Here is a 22,285-nt window from a genome sequence, read left to right as displayed (position 1 = left end):
CCTCTGATTAAGCATTTGGAAGGAAAAAAATCCCATTGAGGGTTGTCAGACACAGGCACAGGTAGCCCAGAGAAGGCTGTGGAATCTTATCACTGAACAAGCTCCTTGAGCAACCTGTTCATGGCTGCCTCTATTTTGAGGGTGGGAAGTTGGACTAGAGTATCTCTGGAGGTCTTCTAGCTCTCATTTCTCTGTGATTCCATGATATTGTAGGACGCTTTAAAAATTTATGCAGTAGGTATTAATATGACATAGATATTACTGTTGCCAAATGTTTCATTTTATGAATAAATAATATCTAAAACAGAAATAATTTTAAAACTAAACCTATTGTATCTAAAAACAGAAAAAGTGTGTTGTTTAACAAAATGTGGAATATTTTTCTGTTTCTCTGGATTACTTCCTGAGAACAGGTTTTAATGAAACTTCATGCCATGCTGCTCCTCTTGGGCATTCTCTTAGGCCTCGAATGTGACAGGACTGTGAAAGAGACTTACATCTTCCTTTGAAGAGCAGTTCTCTTGGATTTGGCTACAAGAAAGAATATCCTTATCTGGGTTAAGGAAAAGTCTTATGGGCTTCAAATACGTCATACACTATATTTTAGGTATCATCACTTTATTTTGTAGGAACAAACAACAATCTATTGCAGCTTATTACAGCAGTTAAAAAACCTCTTAATTGATTTCTGTGTCTACACAAAGCTGTGCTTTGTTGAACAAACCATTTGATAGTCTGAGCAGTAATCCCATGTTGCAGTGTTCTGTTCAGTGGAGTGTTCAGGAGCCAGCATGGTGAGTCCCAGGGAGCTGTGGCACAGACACAGCCATGCAGTTGTAGAGTTCCCTTGTTTAATCTTTTGCATTAGTCACTGTTTCAGCCACTGTGAAAAAACAGATTTTCTTCTTTGCTTTCTCAGTAGGGTATGTTTTGGGATGTGTACCCTCAGCATTAAACAATTTCTGATTAGATTGCTATCTTGTGCTTGATAAACATTGCATACATATGTGAGAGTTAGGTTAAGCCTTAAGAGTTGTTGATGGTGGAAAGTTCTATGAAACAGCCATGGCTGAGTGATTTCTCTGAATTTTGACAGCCTCAAGAGAGGATGTGAGCAGGCAGAAAATGACTGGTAAACATTAAAAAAAAAAAAGATGAAAGACTGATGACTGTGGTCCAAGGGGTCAATGTTTCAGAAGAGGAACAATGGAGGAACAAGGACTGTGGGAGAGAGGTGATTAGTGGAAATTGTATCACATGAGATATTGACCAGAAAAAATGAACCATAGTCAAGTGAATATTTGGCTTTTATTGTAGCATGACCTTCAAGCAGGTACTATAAAAGAAATTACTGCAGGGTATCCCATCATTACTAGTGCCTGATATATTGAGTATTCTGTACCCCTGTTTAGTCACGCCAGCCCCATCACAATGTGTATTTCAGCATCCCTGCTCCAGAGCTCTGCAGAGGAATAATGTCTGATATAGTCTTGATTTTGTCCAAGGATTGTGGTAGGCAGTCTTGTCTGTTACCTGCAAGTGAATCTTCCAAGCTGCTGTTTTCCCTCCCCTGCAACTTCTTAACCAGAGGAGGTGTGAAGTAGAACCATAATCTTTATCAGATGGAGGTGACACTACAGTTTCTTTGAATGTGTCTTTTAAGAAATGGCAAGAGAGGAGAGGAGACCAGATGAGAATAAAGGGAAAGGGAAAAGGAAAGGGATAGGGGAAGGGAGAGAGAAAGGGAGAGGGAAAGGGAAAGGGGAAGGGATTTTGGAAGGAATAGGGGGAAGAGGAGGAGGGGTAGGAGAAGGGGAAGGACAGGAAAGGAAAGAACATGTCAACACCAAAAATAAGATTCCATATTGAATTCCTGTGTGATTTAGCATTTGAAAGATAGCATGTGCCAACACTTACCATATACATAAAATATTGCAGTATTCACATGTTAATTTAATAAAGAATAACTAGCTCAAGAATAATAGCTGAAGGATTTCATATACAAGAAAATTGCCACAAGGGAGCAAATTGTTGTGTGCCAATTGCTCCTGAGAAGGGATGTATTACCCTCCGTATTTGGTCTGTCTGGAGTGTAACACAGTGACTCCTGCTGGCACTTACCCCTATATGAGTATGTATAGGAGCACACCTATGGAACAGCTGCTGTGCTGTCAGGAAAACAGAACTTGAGCATCACTGATGGATTGACCTGTGCTTAATCCAAAGCCCAATTGATTGAAATTTGCTACTATACTTAACTCCCCTAGAAGTGCTACTCACCATCATTTGCTCTTCTCTGAAGTCCTGCATTTTTTTCCCTAGTAACTCTGAATCACTTTAAAACTAGTGGAAAATCAGAATTGTACTGTTCCTGGCTATGCATATTCATACACCACTGAATATAATTTCTACCTAAGCATAGAAATAAAAGAAAAAACTAAAGAAGTTTAGTTTTCACTAAAAGCTCTTCTGGGATGACACCACCACCAACAACAACAAAAAACCCCCAAATAACAACACAGTAATAGTTTTCTCACTATCATCCAGGTGGCAAGTGACAAATGCTTGGACGATTTTGTCCTCTGTCAGAAAGGCAAAATTTTCTGCTGAGCTGGTGATGGAAGAAGGCCCTTCCAGCTGAAATGCTAGCTGGCCATTCAAGATCAATAAGAAGTCAAACAACATTGCCTCACTTTGACATATTAAGCCACTATATGTTTTTATTGGAGTTGGGAGAGAAATGGAGATACTACAGCTAATCTGATACAGAATTTCTCTTTTTCAGGAAACATAACTTCAGTCTTTCTACAGCTTATCTTAAACTTCCTTACCTTCAAAACCTGATCTCTTCCAAGTTCTATGGCAGTTGCAGTGACAAATGATCCATTTAAAAGAGTGTTGTTGTCTCTCTAGACTGTAGCACTTCACTACCATGCTCCCATGTGGTCATATAAGGTGTTGTAAAATGCACTTTATTACACTTTTTATTGCATTTAAATCTTAAATTATTTATTGAACAGCTGTGAATGAGCTATGTCTTCAGCTTTATGTAGAACAGCACAAGTAATTACCAACTTTGTTTATGTGATCTAATGAAAGCTTTTGTTATTGTGTATTTCCTAGAGCTATTTAATTATGTGAGTTCAGAATTCATATCGATCACATTGGTCTTTTAATTTGGTGGAATATAAGCATTGTATGTTCCTGACAATGTTTCTCTCTAGCAATTAAATTTAGAGTTTATTTGATAGCAGTAATAGAATGGTCATATTAAATAGAAGTTGAAATGATTGTGTCTGCTTGTATTACACAAAACAGCTCACAAAATCTGTCCAAATCAGAATACAGAGTTACTGCCATATAATAAAAGAGACTGCAGACAACAGTCATTAGCTGTGTACATCTAGCTAATGAAAATGGAAAGCAAAAAATTCCTGATTCATAATCATTTGGTTTGAAGGCTCGTAACTAGTGATGTGACAGATAAAAACACAGATTAAATGTTTGAACATGGTGGAAACATTATGGAGATGTGTCTGACACACTGAGAAAATAAAATTCACTGGGTGATATTTACTTGTATTTTGGATGATTTTATCACATCCTAGATGTCTCTAAGGAATTACTCATCTACCAACAGTTAAAAAATACAGTAAAGTACTTTTGAAACAAGATATGAATGCCTAGCAGATGCATTGTGTAATGAGAATGTAGCTTCCAAGATTTTTTCTTCAGTGATTGAAATAATTTCATAATATTCTAGTAGTTGGTATTTAGAAAGGAACATGCTTTGTCTTTCTCTGTTTATTGATAACATGCAGAATCTTAGTCTCTGATTATCTTTTGGCTTAGTGTTAAACATTAATCTTCCTGTGAAGGAGCTTATGGTTTGCAACCACTTTTAGTGGAGTTTATACAGCAATGTAATGTTTATTTTACACAGTATAATACACAGTATAAAACAGCACCACATGACTATACCATGCAAGGAAATTGTACCAAAGATGTCCAGTATAAAAGTTTCAAAACAAGATTTTCAGTATGGACTGTTGCATAGCCACCCAGGTACCTAAATAACTCCTCTGAGGATAACAGATTCTTTGATCTGAGGTTGTTAGAGTTTTGAGTATCAAACTCAGATTTCATGCCTGAGGACACATGGTTTATTGTGACTGCACAGTGCAATGTGTGTCTTTTCTCTCATGTTGGCACATGGTGCATTGCATTGATGGGAATTTCCAAGCTTGTTTTCTCCTAGTAATGGGCTTCATAGCTGCATGTAATACAGGGTGAAATAAGTAGGTTGGGGCATGTGTTCAGTAAGGATAATTAAGGCCACCTATTTCTCCCAGTTCTATTAGTTTCATTTATTACCCAACACAACACAGGACAGTTTTTATCTTACCAGAAATTCTATGAATTCATGTCTCAAACTAATACACTAAAAATGGCAGCATAAACCTAATGCTAAGATATATTAAAAAAAATTTAAAATGTTTTTAAGTACTTATTAAAACTCTCACTGCAGATTGAGAAACAATTGTTTCTTGAATTTCATATGGAGTTTACATGTAAGAATGATCTTAAAGCATCCTTGAAAGGATGAACCTAGTAAAGTAAGGACAGTAATGGCAAGGTTTTCAACATAATGTTAGAAATTTGATAGAAGTTTCATTCCACAAAGTGAGTGGCAGTGCACAAAGAATGGAGCAATAGTTTATTTAGGATGGATGAGTTAAATTATGTATAAGCTGCTGGTTTTCTTTGTACTTTTAAACTGTGTTAAATTTATGTTTACTGTTTTGAAATATTGAAATTAATATTAATCTTTAAGGTTAACATTTTTAATCATAATGATTGAAAAATGCATATTAACTATAAATGTTGAAAAATCAGGACATAACTCCAGGATTCTTTGTTTTTGTTTTGTTTGTTTGTTTTTGTTTTTCTTTTCTTTTTTAGAGTTGGGTAGAAAAAGCAGAGAAACAGAAACTACTGTCAGACACCCTTGACCTTTCAGAGCTGTTTCATCCTGACACATTTCTCAATGCTTTGCGCCAGGAGACTGCAAGGTGAAGGAAAAATAAGCTACCTATTTATGTGTTCTAATGTGCTATTGTTCCCCATGAAGTTGTTTATTTCATTTTCAGGACATAGATTCAACAAATTATGTCAGTTGCTTTCATTAGTCATCACACTTAAAGTAAAATAGCTGTGAGTTATTTATTTAACTGCTGAGGTTTTATATTTTAGATGGAATGTAAAATGTCTTTTTTTTTTCCAAAGTGAGCTTTATTATGATAAAGTACACATTGAAAATACACTAGGTTTGTGGAATGTTTTAAGGATTTTATTTCCTGTGATATGTCTCTAAGATTTACTGTATATATGTTTCCTTTGCAGAGTAATGAGCTGTTCAGTGGACAGCCTGAAATTTACAGCATCGTGGAAAGGGCGAATACAGGAAGGCAAGCTGCAAGTTAAGGTATTTTGCTAGGATTTTTCACTGGAATTTTACAATGAAGTTTACTAGCATACTCCAAGTCATCTGTCCATAAATGTTCTGGAAGACTGAATTCTAAATACATTGGTGTACTTGAGATACAAATGCAGATTAATGGCATATGGCTACAATAATAGCACAAAAATTTCTCAGAAACGGGAAAAGAAAAGCAGTTACTCTTTTTACCCCTCCTTAGTTATAGTCCTTATTTAAAATTTTAAATTATTCTTGCCCCATTATCTTCAGCCAACATCTTGATAAAAATTGAAGCTGCAGTTCCAGTAGTTAATATTTACCTGTTGTCCAGAAAGACGTGTGACATGTAGCGAGAGGAAATAATACACATATAAATCTGTTAAGCGTAGGGCCATGGCTTAGCATTGGTGCAATTACAGAAATTAGACTTACAAACTAGTAAAGAAACCAAAGTAAACTATAATATGACTTGTTCTTTATTTGATAAAGACCAACAATTTTTTAATAGTCACTTAGGGCTACAGCCAGTAGCCATGTAGTCACTACTTACACTTAAGACAGCAGAGTAGGGATGAATCCTCAAACAGCTTTGTTTATCTTCCTAACATTTCAGGTGACACTGCCACTTTGGATGAATCCAGATTTCTTTGCACCTGTTTTGTACTTAATTTTGTAGGGAATTCACAATGTCAGCTTCCTATACTAAGTCTTCCAGTGGGTATGTTGGTTTGATGGCAATAAGTGCTGTGTTCAACAGGGAGCACAACACTTAAAGCTGCTCTCTTACAGCAGCACTGTGACTAACACAGGGTACTTGGCACAGGACAGTGTACTTAGGTGCAGCTAAAGTAGGGACATTACTGCTCTAGGAGAGAAAAAGCAAGTGTCAGGGCATTTTCTCTAGTCTGATAATGCAGGCAAGCCCAAGGCTTTGGGAGATGGTAGGGTTGACTGCTAACACTATCTGAAAGTATGAATACAGAATGTGTGAATATTTGTATACCTAAAATACTAAATACTAAGATTTTTAGGCCAGAAAAGATGATTGTAATAATCCAATATGACCTTTATCCAATACGGTCTTCTGAAATTAGCTGAATTAACTCCTGTTGGAACTAGAGAATACAATGAATATACTTTTGGAAATTATTCAATCTTGATATTTAAATTAGAGTAATGGTTGCCTACTTCGAGAAGTAAGAAGCAGATGGGAATCTGGACCCTGGAAATAAATAAACCATGGGATTTTCAGGGCAATTTGATGCCCTGGGAAAAACCTGAGACGTGATAAACTTTGGAGTTGCAAGTCAAATGTTCTGAGGTTCCAGATTCAGACAAGACTTCTAAGTCCATGGCAGTGATACAAAATTGAGTGATACATCTCAGACCACACATTCTAGTAGGCCAGCTACCAGCTGCAGATGCTAGAAATCTGGACTTCTTCAGAACTATACTAGATTTGAAAAATATCACAAGTGTGTTTAAAAACACCTGAACACCATGCATGAATAATATTATCTAATATTTTACAGTTGATAGATTGAAATAGCTGCTTGGAAAGCAAAGAATTAAAGGATGAGAGTAGCTACTTTTTAACAACACTACAGTTGAGTACATTAAATCTTATAATTCTTTATTATATGCAAATTTATGTGCTAGATTTTTGGTAAGAGTCACTAGAATACACTGTTAGCAGTGTTATATGTAGGCAAAAAGGTTAACAAGTGTTCTCTATTGCTTTACAAGAGTGAATCTCATGTTCCAAGAGGAATTCAAAAAAAAAGATAGTTTTGTTTAAGAGCAAATTCTCTGCCACTGGAATAGGAGAAGCACTTAGATTAGAGGTTATTTTTTGAAAAAAAAAAGGTGAGAATCCTCTCAAGTTTGCTCACTTTATTTGAATATTATCCTGTCTTCAGTAAGAGCAATATTCAGTGAACCTGTATGAGTAAGTATTCACGATTATCTTCACTGCTCCTTCAAATCTTTAATGTAGAGAAGGGCTTTGGAACTATTTCCCATGCTGAATATTTTGATTCCTTTCCATGAGTCCTCTCTTGTGCTCAAGGAGAACTGGGAAGAAATTTCCACATTAGTAAAGCTAAATGCCACATGGGCTGTAACTAAGGCATACAAATGTCAGTGATTCAGAAAACTCAGACTCTAAAATGTGTCGTGTTTGGTAAGGATCCTCTGGATTGCACATTAACCTTGGTTCACATGAACAATATGAATTTTAATACTGGTAAAGTTAATGTATCAGCAGTTTCAGTAATTCAGGCTAAATTTATAGAATGAGGAGCTATTTTAGAGTGGGGATTCAAAAAAACCATTCCATTCAACAGAATAGCTAAGTTGTTTAACACAATCTCTGGTGAAGTAGCTGGGACCCTGGTTTATCCCACCTGACTTTAGATACCTAAATCAGAAATTGGAAGTTACCAGCCTGATTTTGTCAATGAAGACAGACATTTGCCAATTCAGATCTTAAATGAATTAAACAACTTTCAGGGGGCAGCTGTCTTTCACCACTGGCAAGAGTAAAATCTGCAATTGCTATGGTGCTGCAATAGTAGTTCTGATCAATTGCCCAAAGGCAAAAGGTGTTTTTTCTAAAAACCAGTCACATTTTTGAAGTCTAAATAAAAAGGTGTCATGGAGACATAGAGTTAAGGAAAGAGTTAATAAAAGATTTTCCAGACTTCATGCAAAAAAACACATTAAGTTTATACAATGCTGTAGCACCAGTTATTTACTTGATTAAAGAGGGTGTAATCATTTTATGAAAACACTACAAGTGATAAGATCTCTGTTACAGAAAGTGTAATGGAAAATGTTACACAGGAAACAGAGGAAAACAAAGCATAGTCACAACAGAATGTTGTAAAAACAAGGTGAAAAATGTTAGCAAAAAAATAACCCATCTACTTTTAGCCATCAATGTGCACTTGCAGCCCAGAAAGCCAATTGGATTCTGGGCTGAATCAAAAGAAGCACAGACAGATGGTCAAGGGAGGTGATTCTCCCCTTCTGCTCTGCTCTTGTGAGGAGAGCACACCCACCTGGAGTACTTTGTCCAGTTCTGGAATCCCCAGCATAAGAAGGACATAAAGCTCCTGGAACATGTCCAGAGGAGAGCCACTAAAATTACCAGAGGGCTGGAGTGCCTCCTTTATGCAGACAGGCTCAAGAAATTGGGGTTGTTCAGCCTGGAGGAACAGAGGCTCTGAAGTGACCTTATAGCAGCCTTCCAATATCTGAAGGGAGCCTAGAAGAAAGCTGGGGTAGGGCTTTTTACATGGATGTGTAATGAGAGGACAGGGGGAACTGGTTTCAAACTTGAAGAGGGGAGATTTAGGTTAGACATGAGGAAGAAAATCTTTATTTTGAGTATGGTGAGACACTGGAACAGGTTGCTCAAAGAAGTTGTGGCTTCCCCCTCCCTGAAGGTGTTCAAGGCCAGGTTGGATGGGACCTTGAGCAACCTGGTCTGGTGGAAGGTGTCCTTGCTTATGCAGGGGACTTAGAACAAGAGGATCTTTAAGGTCCTTTCCAACCCAAACCATTATGCGATTCTGTTATGCTTTTGCTGGCTTAAGCTACACATTGTACACTTAAATACATAAAATCCTCAGTGCAGTGGGCCACGACTTTAACAGTGTGTATCTCAGCCTTGTACTTAACTGTTATTTCCTCTTAGGATATCCTTCGTTCTGGAGATAAGCCTACAAAGACATTTTTCCCATTTAAAAATTCAGTTTGTAAGCAAAAGGAGATCTATTTCTATTTCAGTTGTGTGCAGAATGAAATAACTGAAATAAATGTAAAATGTGTCTTGCTGTCCTCTTGTGTATGCATCTCTGAACGTAGTTAATGGCATATATGTGTAGGCATACTTGTGTGTCTGCACAAATGCCTTTTATTTATTCTTTGGAAATTTTCATTATGATTTATTGACTTCAGCTTAGAATAAGCTTGATCATATGGCTCTTTTTCTGTATATTAAACTCAGGTATGCCCAGTCCTGCTGTTTTCCTCCACTTGGCATCTCATGAATGTGCATTAATTTCTTTTTGTTAAGCCACACTCTTATTATGTAGAATATATATTCAAATTATCAGAAAGTTAATGATAAAATAATTGGTAGAATTGGTAAATACAGTTTATTTTTGTCAGAAGATCTGATTTGTTGATCCTGCATGCTCCTTCGGCTCATGATTCAGACTGCATTTTTAGAATGTGATCTTGCACATCCCCTACAAGAACCAGATGATGATTTAGTCTATTCTGAGGGGTGTCAGTCTCAGTTAATGCTAATAGTGAGGTTTCCTGCTCTGTGACTGTTTGCACTGAAAGAATTGATTCTGTATCCCCATAGCTGGGGGACTCTGTTTTGGGATGTGGGAGAGTTGTGCTAAAGTCCCTGAATCCATACATACTTAATTATTCTTTAAAAATATCCTTATTGAAGAATTGGGAGAATCAGGAAAGCAGACGGACATTAAATTTAAATCTAAGATTCAAACATACATAGTACAATTTTCCTAGTTGCACTGGCAGTTAGTGACTGTTTTGAAGATGTTCTTTGAGATCTTTTTCTTTGCCTTTAATTAAAAAAAAATTGTTGACTTAGAATCTGCTCCGATAAGAAGTGAAAGTGAAATTCTTATTACAATGAAAATATTTTTTCAGTCCTCCTGCACTTAACAAAAATGGCATTATGGTTCAGTTATTGTAAAAATTTGAAATGATCCTTGTGTGCCAAATATTTCAAATAATGTACCCCATGGTCATCTGGAAGTCAGGAGTATGAAGTTCTAGGACTCCCAATATAACTACAGAATTGCAGAGGATCATTCAGTTGGGCCAAGAATACACCTGAATATGGATGGATTATCAATTCTGATATTAAATTACCATTTTCATTCAGGTGATAGTTTAGATGTATGGTGTGAAATAGATCTCTCTTAGTAGGATGTCATTAATATTTGCTATTGAATCAATCTGCATAGAATTACACTTTCCTCAGTATCACTTCAGATTGCTTTAACAAAAGGTACTGAAAATGAATGGCTATAGCAATATAATCACATATTGGTATGCAAATGCATCTCTCTGCTTTGTGCAATGATTCTGCTGTTGTACAAAAGTAGGTAGCAATTCCATTTGGCATTCCATTTTCTGTTATTATAGAAAAAAGTGTAAGAAAAGAAACATGATAAGAGTCTTTTTGGGTATTAAATGCAATGAGCTTGGGGAGACCTTCATATAAGTAGTGAAAACCAAGAAATTTATTGCAAAACTGTAATATTCACAGAATCATAGACTGTTAGGGAGTGAAAGGGACCTCTAGAGATAACCTAGTCCAAGCCCCCTGCTGAAGCAGATTCACAGGATAACATCCCGGCAGGTTTTGATGTCTCCAGTGACAGAAACTCCACCACCTCTCTGGGCACCTGTTCCAGTGCTCTGCCACCCTCAAAGCAGAGAATTTCCTCATCTTTAGATAGCTCTGGCAATGTTCTAGTTTGTGCCTCTTGCCTCCTGTCCTATCACTGACCACTGAGAAGAGTCTGACCCCTGTCTTCCTGACACCTGCCTTGTAGCTGTTTATAAGCATTAATAAGATCCCATCTCAATATTCTCCAGACTAAACAGATCCAGGTCTTTCAGTCTCCCCTCATAAGAGAGATGCTCCCCTGATCATCTTTGCAGCACTTCTCTGTACTTTCTCCAGTAGTTCTTAGCCTTTCTTGAACTGGGAGGCCCAGAAATGAACACAGTACATATCAGCATTGATATCAAAACTATGCTCTTAGCAATTGACATAAATACCAATATAAGACATTCTTAGTGGTCTAATTTTGAAATTTTGGAAACACTGATGCTTTGGAGTATCATACCAGCACACTTTCTACAAAGGTATTTTAAAGAAACATAATCTGTAATGTGTAACAACAGGCTTTTTTGAAAACAAATTGGTACTAGTAGTTGCAAAATGCCAGTTACTTTGTAAGAATTAAAATTTTTAAAATTGTTATCAACTCCAGCCCTTACTCTGATCTGAGCCACAACAGTTCTGTGCATGGTAATTATAGATACTGTGAAGTCCGTGTCCTTTGTAGTAGCTGTGTTTTCTGTTTTTTTATCATAGAAATGAGAGAAGGGCTATGAGTATACTCAGCCAAACAGTATGTGAAAGTACATTGTTCCAATGTTCTGATTTCTTAAGTGTATTTTAATATGGAATCAAAGTAAAAATTCTGGTCTTCATCTTCAAAGGAGTCCCTGGGATTGGTTCAATTTTTCCAGGACATCAAATTATGTTATTTTATATAACTACAATGTTAAATGAACTTTCATTATCAAAAGAAGAAATGTGTATGCCCTGGCAAGATTTTCAATAGGTGACCCACTTCTATTGAAACTTCTTTTAGAGATGTTCAGGATGGTCAGACCTTTGAACACTCTAAAAATAAATTTTAAAACCTCTTCATCAGACCAGTCTCCCCTCAAAACTTTTGCCCAACTCTCACATTTATCAAAGTAAGCTCCAGAAAAAAATTCCCTGCAGATTGCAGGAAGGGGATCTAGAAGAACACAAGAGATTATTCTTTCTAGTTTTTTTGTGATAGGCATAAGCAAGAGCTTTGAAAGCATTCAGTCAGACGTTTAGCCAGATAAAGTGTGATCTAGGACTTGTCCATGAAATAATGTGAGGCCTTAAGAATGTTAACAGTAGAGAACAGTAGGGAGGAGTCTGTGAGAAAGCCTCATTATAATCACCAGTAAAACTTTGTTCTTTTTGTGCTTTTCATGATACTTTCATGAGAGCATACAGTTAGTAGAGTATTAACAAAAAAACCTAAGCACTTGGGAGGAAAGCATTGCCTTTCAGGCATGAGAGTCACAGTCCCTGTGTTATTGTTTAAGTTCCAGCAGCATTGTGCTTGCCAGTTCCAGCACCACTTTGGTGAGAGCCCACCTCGGTATCATCTATTTACTTCAGAACTGTGTTATTATAGGATAACAAGTGACATTCACACTGTAGTTCCTGTTAGATATCTGCTCTATCTTAAGACTGGATGAGAGGAGGTGGCCTCGAGCTGTGCCGGTTTAGACTGGATATTAGAAGGAGCTTCTCTGAAAGGGTTTTCAGACAGCAGAACAGGCTGCCCAGAGGTGTGTATAAATCACCATCCCTGGAGATGTTCAGAAGACATGTAGATGTGGTTTAGCACCGGACTCTAGGTTAATAGTTGGACTCGGTGATCTTTAAGGTCTTTTGCAACCAGAACATTGTGGGGATTCTCTGAAGAGTTCCCCTTTTGAATAGCTGCCTGAAAGTTATTACTGAGTTGTTTTCTTATTGTTAGTATTGAAGTTCTCCCTTCAGTAGGCCAAACTTATGATGATTATTAGTGTTCTTTTGTTATTATTAATAATAATAGTGCCAAACTATTATTTGTACAATGAAAATAAAGTTATCAACAACAATCCAGAATAGCTATCTATAATTGTCATTAATTTATGCAGAACTTCAGTAAGGGAAAAAAGTGAATGTTTAGTTCAGAGACTGAAATTACTTAGTAATTAAAAGCAAACAGTTATAACATGTTACATATAAAGCATTGCATTGTTATTTACAGAAGATATGGTTCTTATTTAATTTTTCCAAGCACTAGTTTATCTAAAAATCTTTAATTATGTTAAATAACATTTTCTATTATACTTCAATATATTTTGTTGCATCTGCAGAAGTGGTATAATTGTGCATTCCATTCTTTGGAAGCTGTGCTCAGGTCTCCAAGCTCAATCATGTTTATTTCAGTGATTCTTCTTCTCCTATTCTTGACATTGTAATAATTGTGTACTTGGTTGTTGCTCTTATTTCCATTTATCTAATTCCAGGTAACTGCAGCATCATAAATAATGACTTTTATCAGTCTTTTTCTCTAGCATTCAAAGAATGTGAACCTAAATCAGAGAAAGTTCACACTGAAGTATTGTCCAGATCTTGCTTTAAAATTATGTTTCTTATTCTCACACAGAACATTACGATAGTTGCTTTCCTTCTATTTAAAAGTTCATATTAAAGGAATTTCCATTTATTAAAGCAGTGTAATCATCACTGACATTTTGAAGTCTCTTATATATCTTTGAATATTTTACATTTCCATGGCAGATCACTGGCTTACAACTGGAAGGTTGCAGTTTTGATGGAAATCGACTTTCAGAAAATCTGCATGATTCTCCCAGTGTGTCATCTGTTCTCCCTTGTTACATGGCCTGGATTCCACAGGTACTGAATTATTAAAACTACTATATTTTCAAGACTCATAATTTTCTTTTTTTCTGTGTAGCAGCTTTTCAGTACAATGTTGCTGACCTGTTTTCTCCCTCATTTCAAAATAAAAATCCCTCTCTTTAAAAGGAAAAGCAGTTACCTATTCTATATAAAACAAGAACTTGGTAGTATTTTCTTTTATTGTTTAGATTAAGCCAAGGGATTTATTTCACTCATACCTTTTTTCTTTGTCTTTTAAAAAGCATTAACATTTTTTTCAAAAGTTTATTTAGTACAATGCATATGTGAGTTCGGGAGTTTATTCCTGGCATGTATTTTCTTTGTGTTTTTAAAATTAAAGTGTAATAGCTATAAAAAGATAAAAAATATGGTGTGATCTGTAAACTAAGAAAGCCTTTCCCCTACTTAAACTAATTTTTAGAGATGCCAATGCTAGCAGAACTGTGTAAGATGAAAGTGAAATAATCCAAACAGTAAAAATCGTTACTGCTACAACTCTCCAATTGTAATAACCATCTGATAAATAAAGGAAAAAGTTACATAAAACTTATTCAAGGATATGTGTAAATTACAAACTCATAAACTGACCGTCTTACAGCTAAAAGATTATTGTGGAATTCATCTCAATGAATTTTATCAGCCTAAAAATTATTTGTCCAGTATGACATAGTTGTCTTAGTTCCTTCTTTGATTTCAGTAAATGATAAGCATCTCATGAAGCCCATCCCAAAGTAACTGGGATAAATCTCTGGCTAGTTGTGACTCTAGAGACAGCATAGACTGCTAGCTCTGGGACAGGCAGGTTAGAAAAATCCCTAAAAGATCTAAAAGAAAATATAATAAGACTTTTACACCAAAAATCAAGTATAAATGTAGAAAGTGAGAACTAGACGTGGATGCACATATAACTCATAAAGCAAATGAATTTCCTAACTGAAGGAATTTATTATTTGGCAACTTAGAGAACCCTGCAGAGTTCTCTCTAGGTTTGGTTAGAAAATTCTTAAAGAAAAAAGTTCACTGGACCAAAGCAGATGAAATTTCAGTCAGAACTGAGTTTATTATCATAAATTATGGAGATAATGGAATTTGTGATATATTATGATAGATATTGTGCAAGGAGCTTCATTGCTAACACGCCACTGTATACTGGATTTTTTTTACTTTTAATTTCCTGGTTGCTATTTCTAGCACTGGAATTACAGTATTATATTACACTACAGCATTAGAGGTACAGTGGTGAAGATTTAGACTTTGAACACACAACTAAATACTGGCCACAATTTGCACTGCTGCTCCTAGCAGTAGTTTCCTTTAGTGGGAAATAAAATGCTGAAAATTATATATACATATAAAAGACAAAATAAAAGCCCTGAAACAAAACCTATTACATAGTAGACCAGAGAGATTTTTCAGTTCTTTTGCAGTTTACAAGGTGGTTTTTCTTCAAAGAAATAAAGAAATTTCTTATTTACTTGAAAGGTGGTGTGTGTGATAAATACAGAATTGCCCCCGTCTTAATATATGGACTCAGTGGTGTGTGGGGGAGGGTGGTAAAATACCTGGTAACACCAAATGTTTATTTTACAACTCTCATTTTCAGTGTACTAAGTAACCTTCTCTTTGTTCTGAAAAAAAAAATTGTTTTGTGTTAGAGAAAAAATAGGCTAATAGTTCCTTTTCTGAATAAAAGTCTATACTTTTTAAACTTCAAAGATAAGATCCTGAAGTTATATGTGACACCAGCTGATAGTTACATCTATAAAACATAGAAGTAAGATAATTCAATGATTAGACTTCTTCTGATGTACTTCATATTTGAAATGAGTAACAACTGAAGTCATTGTGTTGGAAAAAATAAAATTCTTTTAAAACACAGCTCCAAACTTGTCAACCAGCCAGATTTTAAATATAAAAATCTCTAAGCAGCCCATTTCTGAATTGATCTGCCCTTAAGTTATTTGGCTCCTTTGTAAGAATTGATCATAATCAAACACTGTGCTCAGAACCTGAGGCAGAATCAAGACATTATGCACTTCCCCTTACCTCATCATTCTCTTCTTAGGAGAAGTGTACATGAAGTTGAGCATATTACCTTAGAATTCTTCAGTTTTGAGGTTTTTTTCTTTTCCCAATAAATATCTCATGAGATCTAGTGAGCAAAAATCTCCATGTTTATAATGCAATGCTTTGAGGTCATTTTCAACCAAACTAACGTGAACTCCCTGGAAAAAAAAAACCACCAAAATTAGCCTAAAGGATTTCTCTGAGGGAACTCCCTGAAAATACTGCAGTGCCTAACATGGAGTATTTTCAGCTACTAACATGTTATTTATTCTCATTAAACTGTGAAGGTCCTTTCCAATTTTAAGTCAGTGATAGATCCCAAGCTGAGAAGGGTGTCACTAAAGAGAGTATGAAACCCTGTCTGGGGCAGCTTCTGTGTAAGCCAAAGACATAAGGACCTGTGGTTCAAAAAGAGTTTCACATAATGGTTTTAAGCTTCAAATTGTGGCTCCTTAAAACATCAATGGGATTGAGAAAGGCATGTGAACAACTATTTTGACCCAGAAAGTTGTAAAAACAGATCTTTGAAGGCAATCTGATAGCGTTTGGACACCTAGCTTTGGCAGAACTTAAGTTCTCAGACTGAGCAGCATTTTGTCTTCTTCAATTGCTTTAACCAAGGGATAAATGTGCTAAGTATGATCCTTCTGTGAATATCCAAGTTCTTTTCACAACCCCCTGAGTATTATGTTATTCTGTATTGCTCTTACAGTGCACTGACCTTCTGTAAGGATTTAAAAACAGATGTTCAAAAGACATGAGAGGTTGATTTTTGAAAGGAACAACAAAATTCTTAAAAAATGTCTTAGAACTGACATGCAAGGCAAAGTGCTTGAAGCAGTTATTGTTTGCATGTTTCCTTTTTCCTGTTTTTAGTTATTTTCTAATATTGGAGCTTCACTAACTCACATTCTATGTTCATGTTAAGACAACTCTTTTATTTCAAATTCCTTTCTGAGAAGTGTACTGCTTTGTTATTTTATTATTGAAAATCTTACAGTTTCCTCTTGAAAGGAAGGGAGATTTTGAGTGTGATGGAAAACAAGTTTAATATATATCAATTGAATCAAGCCCTGGATTTTTTACAGTAAATTAAAACCATGTGTTGACACCCATTATATGCTGCAGGAAGTCTTGACTGAGTCTTTGAGCTCAGTTCTGTTGTCATGGGTAGGGTCAATGCCCTGTGTAAAACCCTAGGAAAAAACTACATCCAAGACTTACACTGTTTGTAGTATGGAAAGTTACTGTTACTGTTCTCAGGGTAGAGCACGGCTTGGTCATCAGGCACAGAATGAGAGGTAAAGCCATGGCTTCAGTCATAGAATCATAGAATCATAGTATTGGCTGGGTTGGAAGGGACCTCAGAGATCATCGAGTCCAACCCTTGAACCACCGTTGCGGTTGCTAGACCATGGCACTGAGTGCCACATCCAGTCTTTTTTTAAATATCTCCAGGGACGGAGAATCCACCACTTCAGTGGGCAGCCCATTCCAATGACGGATCACTCTTTCCGTAAAGAAATTCTTTCTAATATCTAACCTAAACTTCCCCTGGCACAACTTAAGTCCATGCCCTCTTGTCTTGTTGAAAGTCGTTTGGTAAAAGAGCCCAACCCCCACCTGGCTACACCCTCCTTTCAGGTAGTTGTAGAGAGCGATGAGGTCTCCCCTGAGCCGCCTCTTCTTTAGGCTGAACAACCCCAGTTCTCTCAGCCTCTCCTCATAGGGTCTGTGCTCGAGTCCCTTCACCAGCCTGGTTGCCCTCCTTTGGACCTGCTCCAGGACCTCGATATCCTTCCTGAACTGGGGGGCCCAGAACTGGACACAGTACTCAAGGTGTGGCCTCACGAGGGCTGAGTACAGGGGCAGAATCACTTCCTTGGACCCGCTGGCAATGCTGTTCCGGATACAGGCCAGGATGCCATTGGCTTTCTTGGCCACCTGGGCACACTGCTGGCTCATGTTCGGCTTCTTGTCGATCCAGACTCCCAGGTCCTTTTCTGCCTGGCTGCTCTCCAGCCACTCTGTCCCCAGCCTGTAGCGCTGCATGGGGTTGTTGTGGCCAAAGTGCAGGACCCGGCACTTGGCCGTGTTAAACCTCATCCCATTGGAATCAGCCCAACTCTCCAGTCTGTCCAGGTCCCTCTGCAGAGCCCTCCTGCCTTCTAGTTGATCAACACTCCCCCCCCAGCTTAGTGTCGTCTGCGAATTTGCTGATGATGGACTCAATCCCCTCATCTAAATCATCAATGAAGATGTTGAACAGAACTGGGCCCAACACTGATCCCTGGGGGACACCACTAGTGACCAGCCGCCAACTGGATGCAGCCCCGTTCAGCACCACTCTCTGGGCCCGGCCCTCCAGCCAGTTCCTAACCCAGCACAGGGTGCTCCTGTCCAAGCTGCGGGCTGACAGTTTTTTCAGGAGGATGCTGTGGGAGACGGTGTCAAAGGCTTTGCTGAAGTCTAGGTAGACCACATCCACAGCCCTCCCCTCATCCACCAGTCGGGTCACCTGATCATAAAAGGAGATCAGGTTGGTCAGGCATGACCTGCCCTTCCTAAAACCGTGCTGGCTGGGTCTGATCCCTTGCCCATCCTGCAGGTGCTGTGTGATTGCACTGAGGATGATCTGTTCCATGACCCTGCCAGGCACTGAGGTCAGGCTGACGGGCCTGTAGTTTCCTGGGTCCTCTTTCTGGCCCTTTTTGTGGATTGGCGTGACATTCGCCAATTTCCAATCATCTGGGATGTCCCCAGTGAGCCAGGACTGTTGATAGATTATAGCAAAAGGCTTGGCGAGCTCTTCTGCCAGCTCCTTCATTACCCTTGGGTGGATCCCATCTGGTCCCATAGACTTGTGGGGATCCAAGCATCGCAGTAGGTCACAGACTGTCCTTCAGGATTACAGGGGGGCTGTTTAGATTCATGTCACTTTCTATGAGCTCCAGAAGCCATCCGTCTTCAGGGTAACTTGTCTTTCCGCTGAAAACTGAGGTAAAGAAGGTGTTAAATACCTCAGCCTTTTCTTCATCTTTAACAACTATATTCCCACTCGTGTCTAGTATAGAATGTATATTTTCCTTGCCCCTTCTTTTGCTGCTAATGTATCTGTAGAAGGACTTTTTGTTATCCTTCACAGAGGTGGCGAGATTCCGTTCGCATTGTGCTTTTGTGTCTCTGATTTTCTTTCGACATGACTTAACAATATTCCTAAATTCCTCCTCAGTAGTTAGCCCTTTTTTCCATAATTGGTAGGCCCTCCTCTTAACCCTAATTTCTTTCAGAGTCTCCCAATTCAGCCAGGCCGGTCGTCTTCCCCGCCGGCTCGCTTTTCGGCATACTGGGACAGCCTGCTCCTGTGCTTTCAGAACTTGTTCCTTGAAGTACGACCAACCCTCCTGTACCCCTCTGTTTTCAAGGTCTGTTTCCCAGGGTATACTCCGAACAAGTCTTCTGAAGAGGTCAAAATCTGCCCTTCGGAAGTCCAGCGTAGAGGTCTTATTGACGACCCTCCTTGTATCCCTGAATATTAAAAACTTTATTATTTCATGGTCACTAAGTCCCAGGCGACCACCGACCACCACATCTCCCACCAGCTCCTCTCTGTTTGTGAAAAGAAGGTCAAGCGAGGCTCCATTCCTGGTGGGCTCATTTACTAGCTGGAGCAGGAAATTATCCTCTATACACTCCAGGAATCTTCTAGACTGCTTCGTCTCTGTGCTGTGGAGTTCCCAGCAGATGTCTGGTAGGTTAAAGTCGCCCATGAGAACAAGGGATGACGATTTGGAGACATCCACCAGTTGCCTGTAGAATACTTCATCATCCTCATCATCTTGATTGGGTGGTCTGTAACAGACTCCCATCACAATATCAGCCTTGTTGACCTTCCCCTTGATTCTGATCCACAGGCACTCCACCTTATTATTACAGACTTCAATTTCTACAGTGTCAAGGGACTCCCTAACATATAGGGCTACCCCTCCGCCTCTCCTACCCTGCCTGTCCCTTCTGAAAAGCCTGTAGCCACCTATAGTAGCACTCCAGTCATGGGAGTCATCCCACCACGTTTCCGTGATAGCGATTACATCATAGCTTTCCTGATGCATGATGGCTTCCAGCTCCTCTTGTTTGTTGCCCATGCTGCGTGCATTGGTGTACATGCACTTTAGCTGGGCTGCTGGTTTGTCTCGTACCTTGGGCAGACCACCCTTAGGCTCCTTTCTGGAGAGCCCAGTTTCAACCCCATCCCCCTTCAAACCTAGTTTAAAGCCCTCCTTATGAGCCTCTCCAACCTATACGCTAGAGTCCTTTTCCCCTTGTTAGTTAGGTGAAGTCCATCTGTTTTGAGTACACTAGGTAGTACGGAAGTTGTCCCGTGGTCAAAAAACCCAAAGTTCCGCCGGTGGCACCAATCCCTCAGCCACCTATTGATCAGATTAGTTTTCCTAGTTCTCTCCTCATTTAAATCTTCTATTGCTGGAACCGAGGCGAACACCACCTGTGCTCCTGACCCATCAACTAAACGGCCCAGTGCCTTGAAGTCTTTTTTAATCACCTTTGTACTTCGTCCAGCAATGTCATCACTGCCAGCCTGGACTACCAACAGTGGATAATAGTCTGATGGCTGAATTAGTTGAGGGAGTCAAGGTTTTCTATATACAATTATATAATTCTCTACATATAAAACTATATATATAAAGTTACGTATTTGATTGGATATAATAATATAATAATATATAACATTATGGAAAAAATAATGGATATAGTATGTAACAACATATATTATTAAATATTAATTAATTATATCTATGTATAAAACTATATGCAATTACAGAATTATAAAATTGTAGTCTTTGTTCATGCTGAGCAATTGGGAAGTAAGGATATAGAAGAATGCAAACTGTAAATTAATTCATCTGGAAGTTCAAAGCACAGCTCAGATCTGATTGCTTAAAAGTTAACTTGATGATTTCCTATTCAGGCACTTCAAGGAAATGGCCTGCAAATGAACATGCAAAAGAACCCCAATTGTGACTGTGATCATTATTTGTGTGAATGGCATTTAAATAAAAAATATTAAAAAATCATAAAACCTACTATTTTTTTACTAGTATTGTAACTTTTTATATATGCTTCATGTCTTGAAGTGCTAGAAGTACATGGAAAGGCCTAAGGAATCAAGGCTTGTTTGAAGTGCTTGTCTAACTAAATGAAATAATTCTTGTTTCCTCTCAATATCCTTCATTAAGTGTGAGATGGGGGCCCTGTGAAGCTATAATGTAAGGTATTCAAGCTCTCTCTCACCAGAGAATATTTTCCATGTTTGGATTCACTCATGTTAGAAATTGTTGTTTAAATCTACTGTTTCCAGTAGCCTGGAAAATGTGGGCTATGACTTTACTTGATGCAGTTCCTGAAGTGTCCCACCTGCAGGTATCTCAGCTGCAGATCACACCTGGGGCTGCAGTGCCTGAGGAGCAGCAGGGGGATGGATACTGCAGGGCTGGGGGGGCAGGGGGAGGTGGGGGGTGGTGCAGGGCTTGGCAAGGGCAAGGCCTGAGCCAGCACTCCAGCCTGCCCAGATCGGTAGCTCCCTGAGCTACTGAGCACTGGGGCTCTCAAGGGACTTTCTTCCATCTGGGAATGGGTCGACACTTCCCTTGCCCCTGGTTTACAGAAGATTTTTGATATGTAGTTCATAGTTCTGATATGTGATCATAATCACCCCTATTATGTATGTTCTTGTGTTTTTCAGTTTACCAAACTGGAGACAAAGAAGTAGACACTTAGTTTTGGGGTAGTCTAGAGAATTTTCTGGTCTCAGCTTTGTTAGTAATCCTTCTCTGTAGCCTGAACCAAGTCTCCAGTCCAAGACAGCAGTGTCTAAACTGTATCTTGGGATCCAGCTTTTGATCCCATATCATTGGAGGTTGTTTCTTTCTCATGTTTTGTGGTGTGTTTGTGTGATAACCAAGTGTTTGTTTATTGGCAGGATGCTTATGGTCCATATTCCCCAGAGGAATGCATATCCCTGCCAGTCTACACTAGTGCAGAGAGAGATCGTGTGGTGACAAATATTGATGTGCCTTGTGGAGGAAACCAAGACCAGTGGATTCAGTGTGGAGCTGCTTTATTTTTAAAAAATCAGTAATCTGAAATGGCATTAAATTAATTCTTGAAGTTAAGGATTGTTTAAGTATCTCAAATTTTTCATATTAAAAGAAAAGTTTAAATTCATTTTTTATATATTTTTAAAGCTATGGTTTATAAATTCTCCTATGTATTTTTAAGAATATATATAATTAATCCTACTTAAATAGAATTTAATTGTAGCATTGTGGGGTATTGTAAAAGTTAACATGGCCCTATTCACTGAACTGTTAATTTGTTTCTCTGGATTGTAATATGCTGTATTTCTTTCTCAC

General features: G+C 38.2%; 1 protein-coding gene across 1 annotated transcript in view; it reads left to right on the top strand.

The window, feature by feature from the left end:
* The window catches only part of DYNC2H1 (dynein cytoplasmic 2 heavy chain 1), a 151,584-nt gene extending 129,506 nt beyond the window's left edge, over positions 1 to 22,078 (top strand). Inside the window, 4 exon segments of the mRNA XM_030446994.1 lie at positions 4,963 to 5,072; positions 5,404 to 5,485; positions 13,665 to 13,781; positions 21,853 to 22,078. Of these exon segments, the coding sequence (XP_030302854.1) occupies positions 4,963 to 5,072; positions 5,404 to 5,485; positions 13,665 to 13,781; positions 21,853 to 22,011 (468 nt within the window). The 3' untranslated portion in view covers positions 22,012 to 22,078.
* Positions 22,079 to 22,285: the final 207 nt, after the last annotated feature.

Source organism: Calypte anna, chromosome 1 (genome assembly GCF_003957555.1).
Source record: "Calypte anna isolate BGI_N300 chromosome 1, bCalAnn1_v1.p, whole genome shotgun sequence".
In the NCBI taxonomy this organism is placed as follows: Eukaryota; Metazoa; Chordata; class Aves; order Apodiformes; family Trochilidae; genus Calypte; species Calypte anna.
This window is presented reverse-complemented; position numbering and strand designations above follow the sequence as displayed.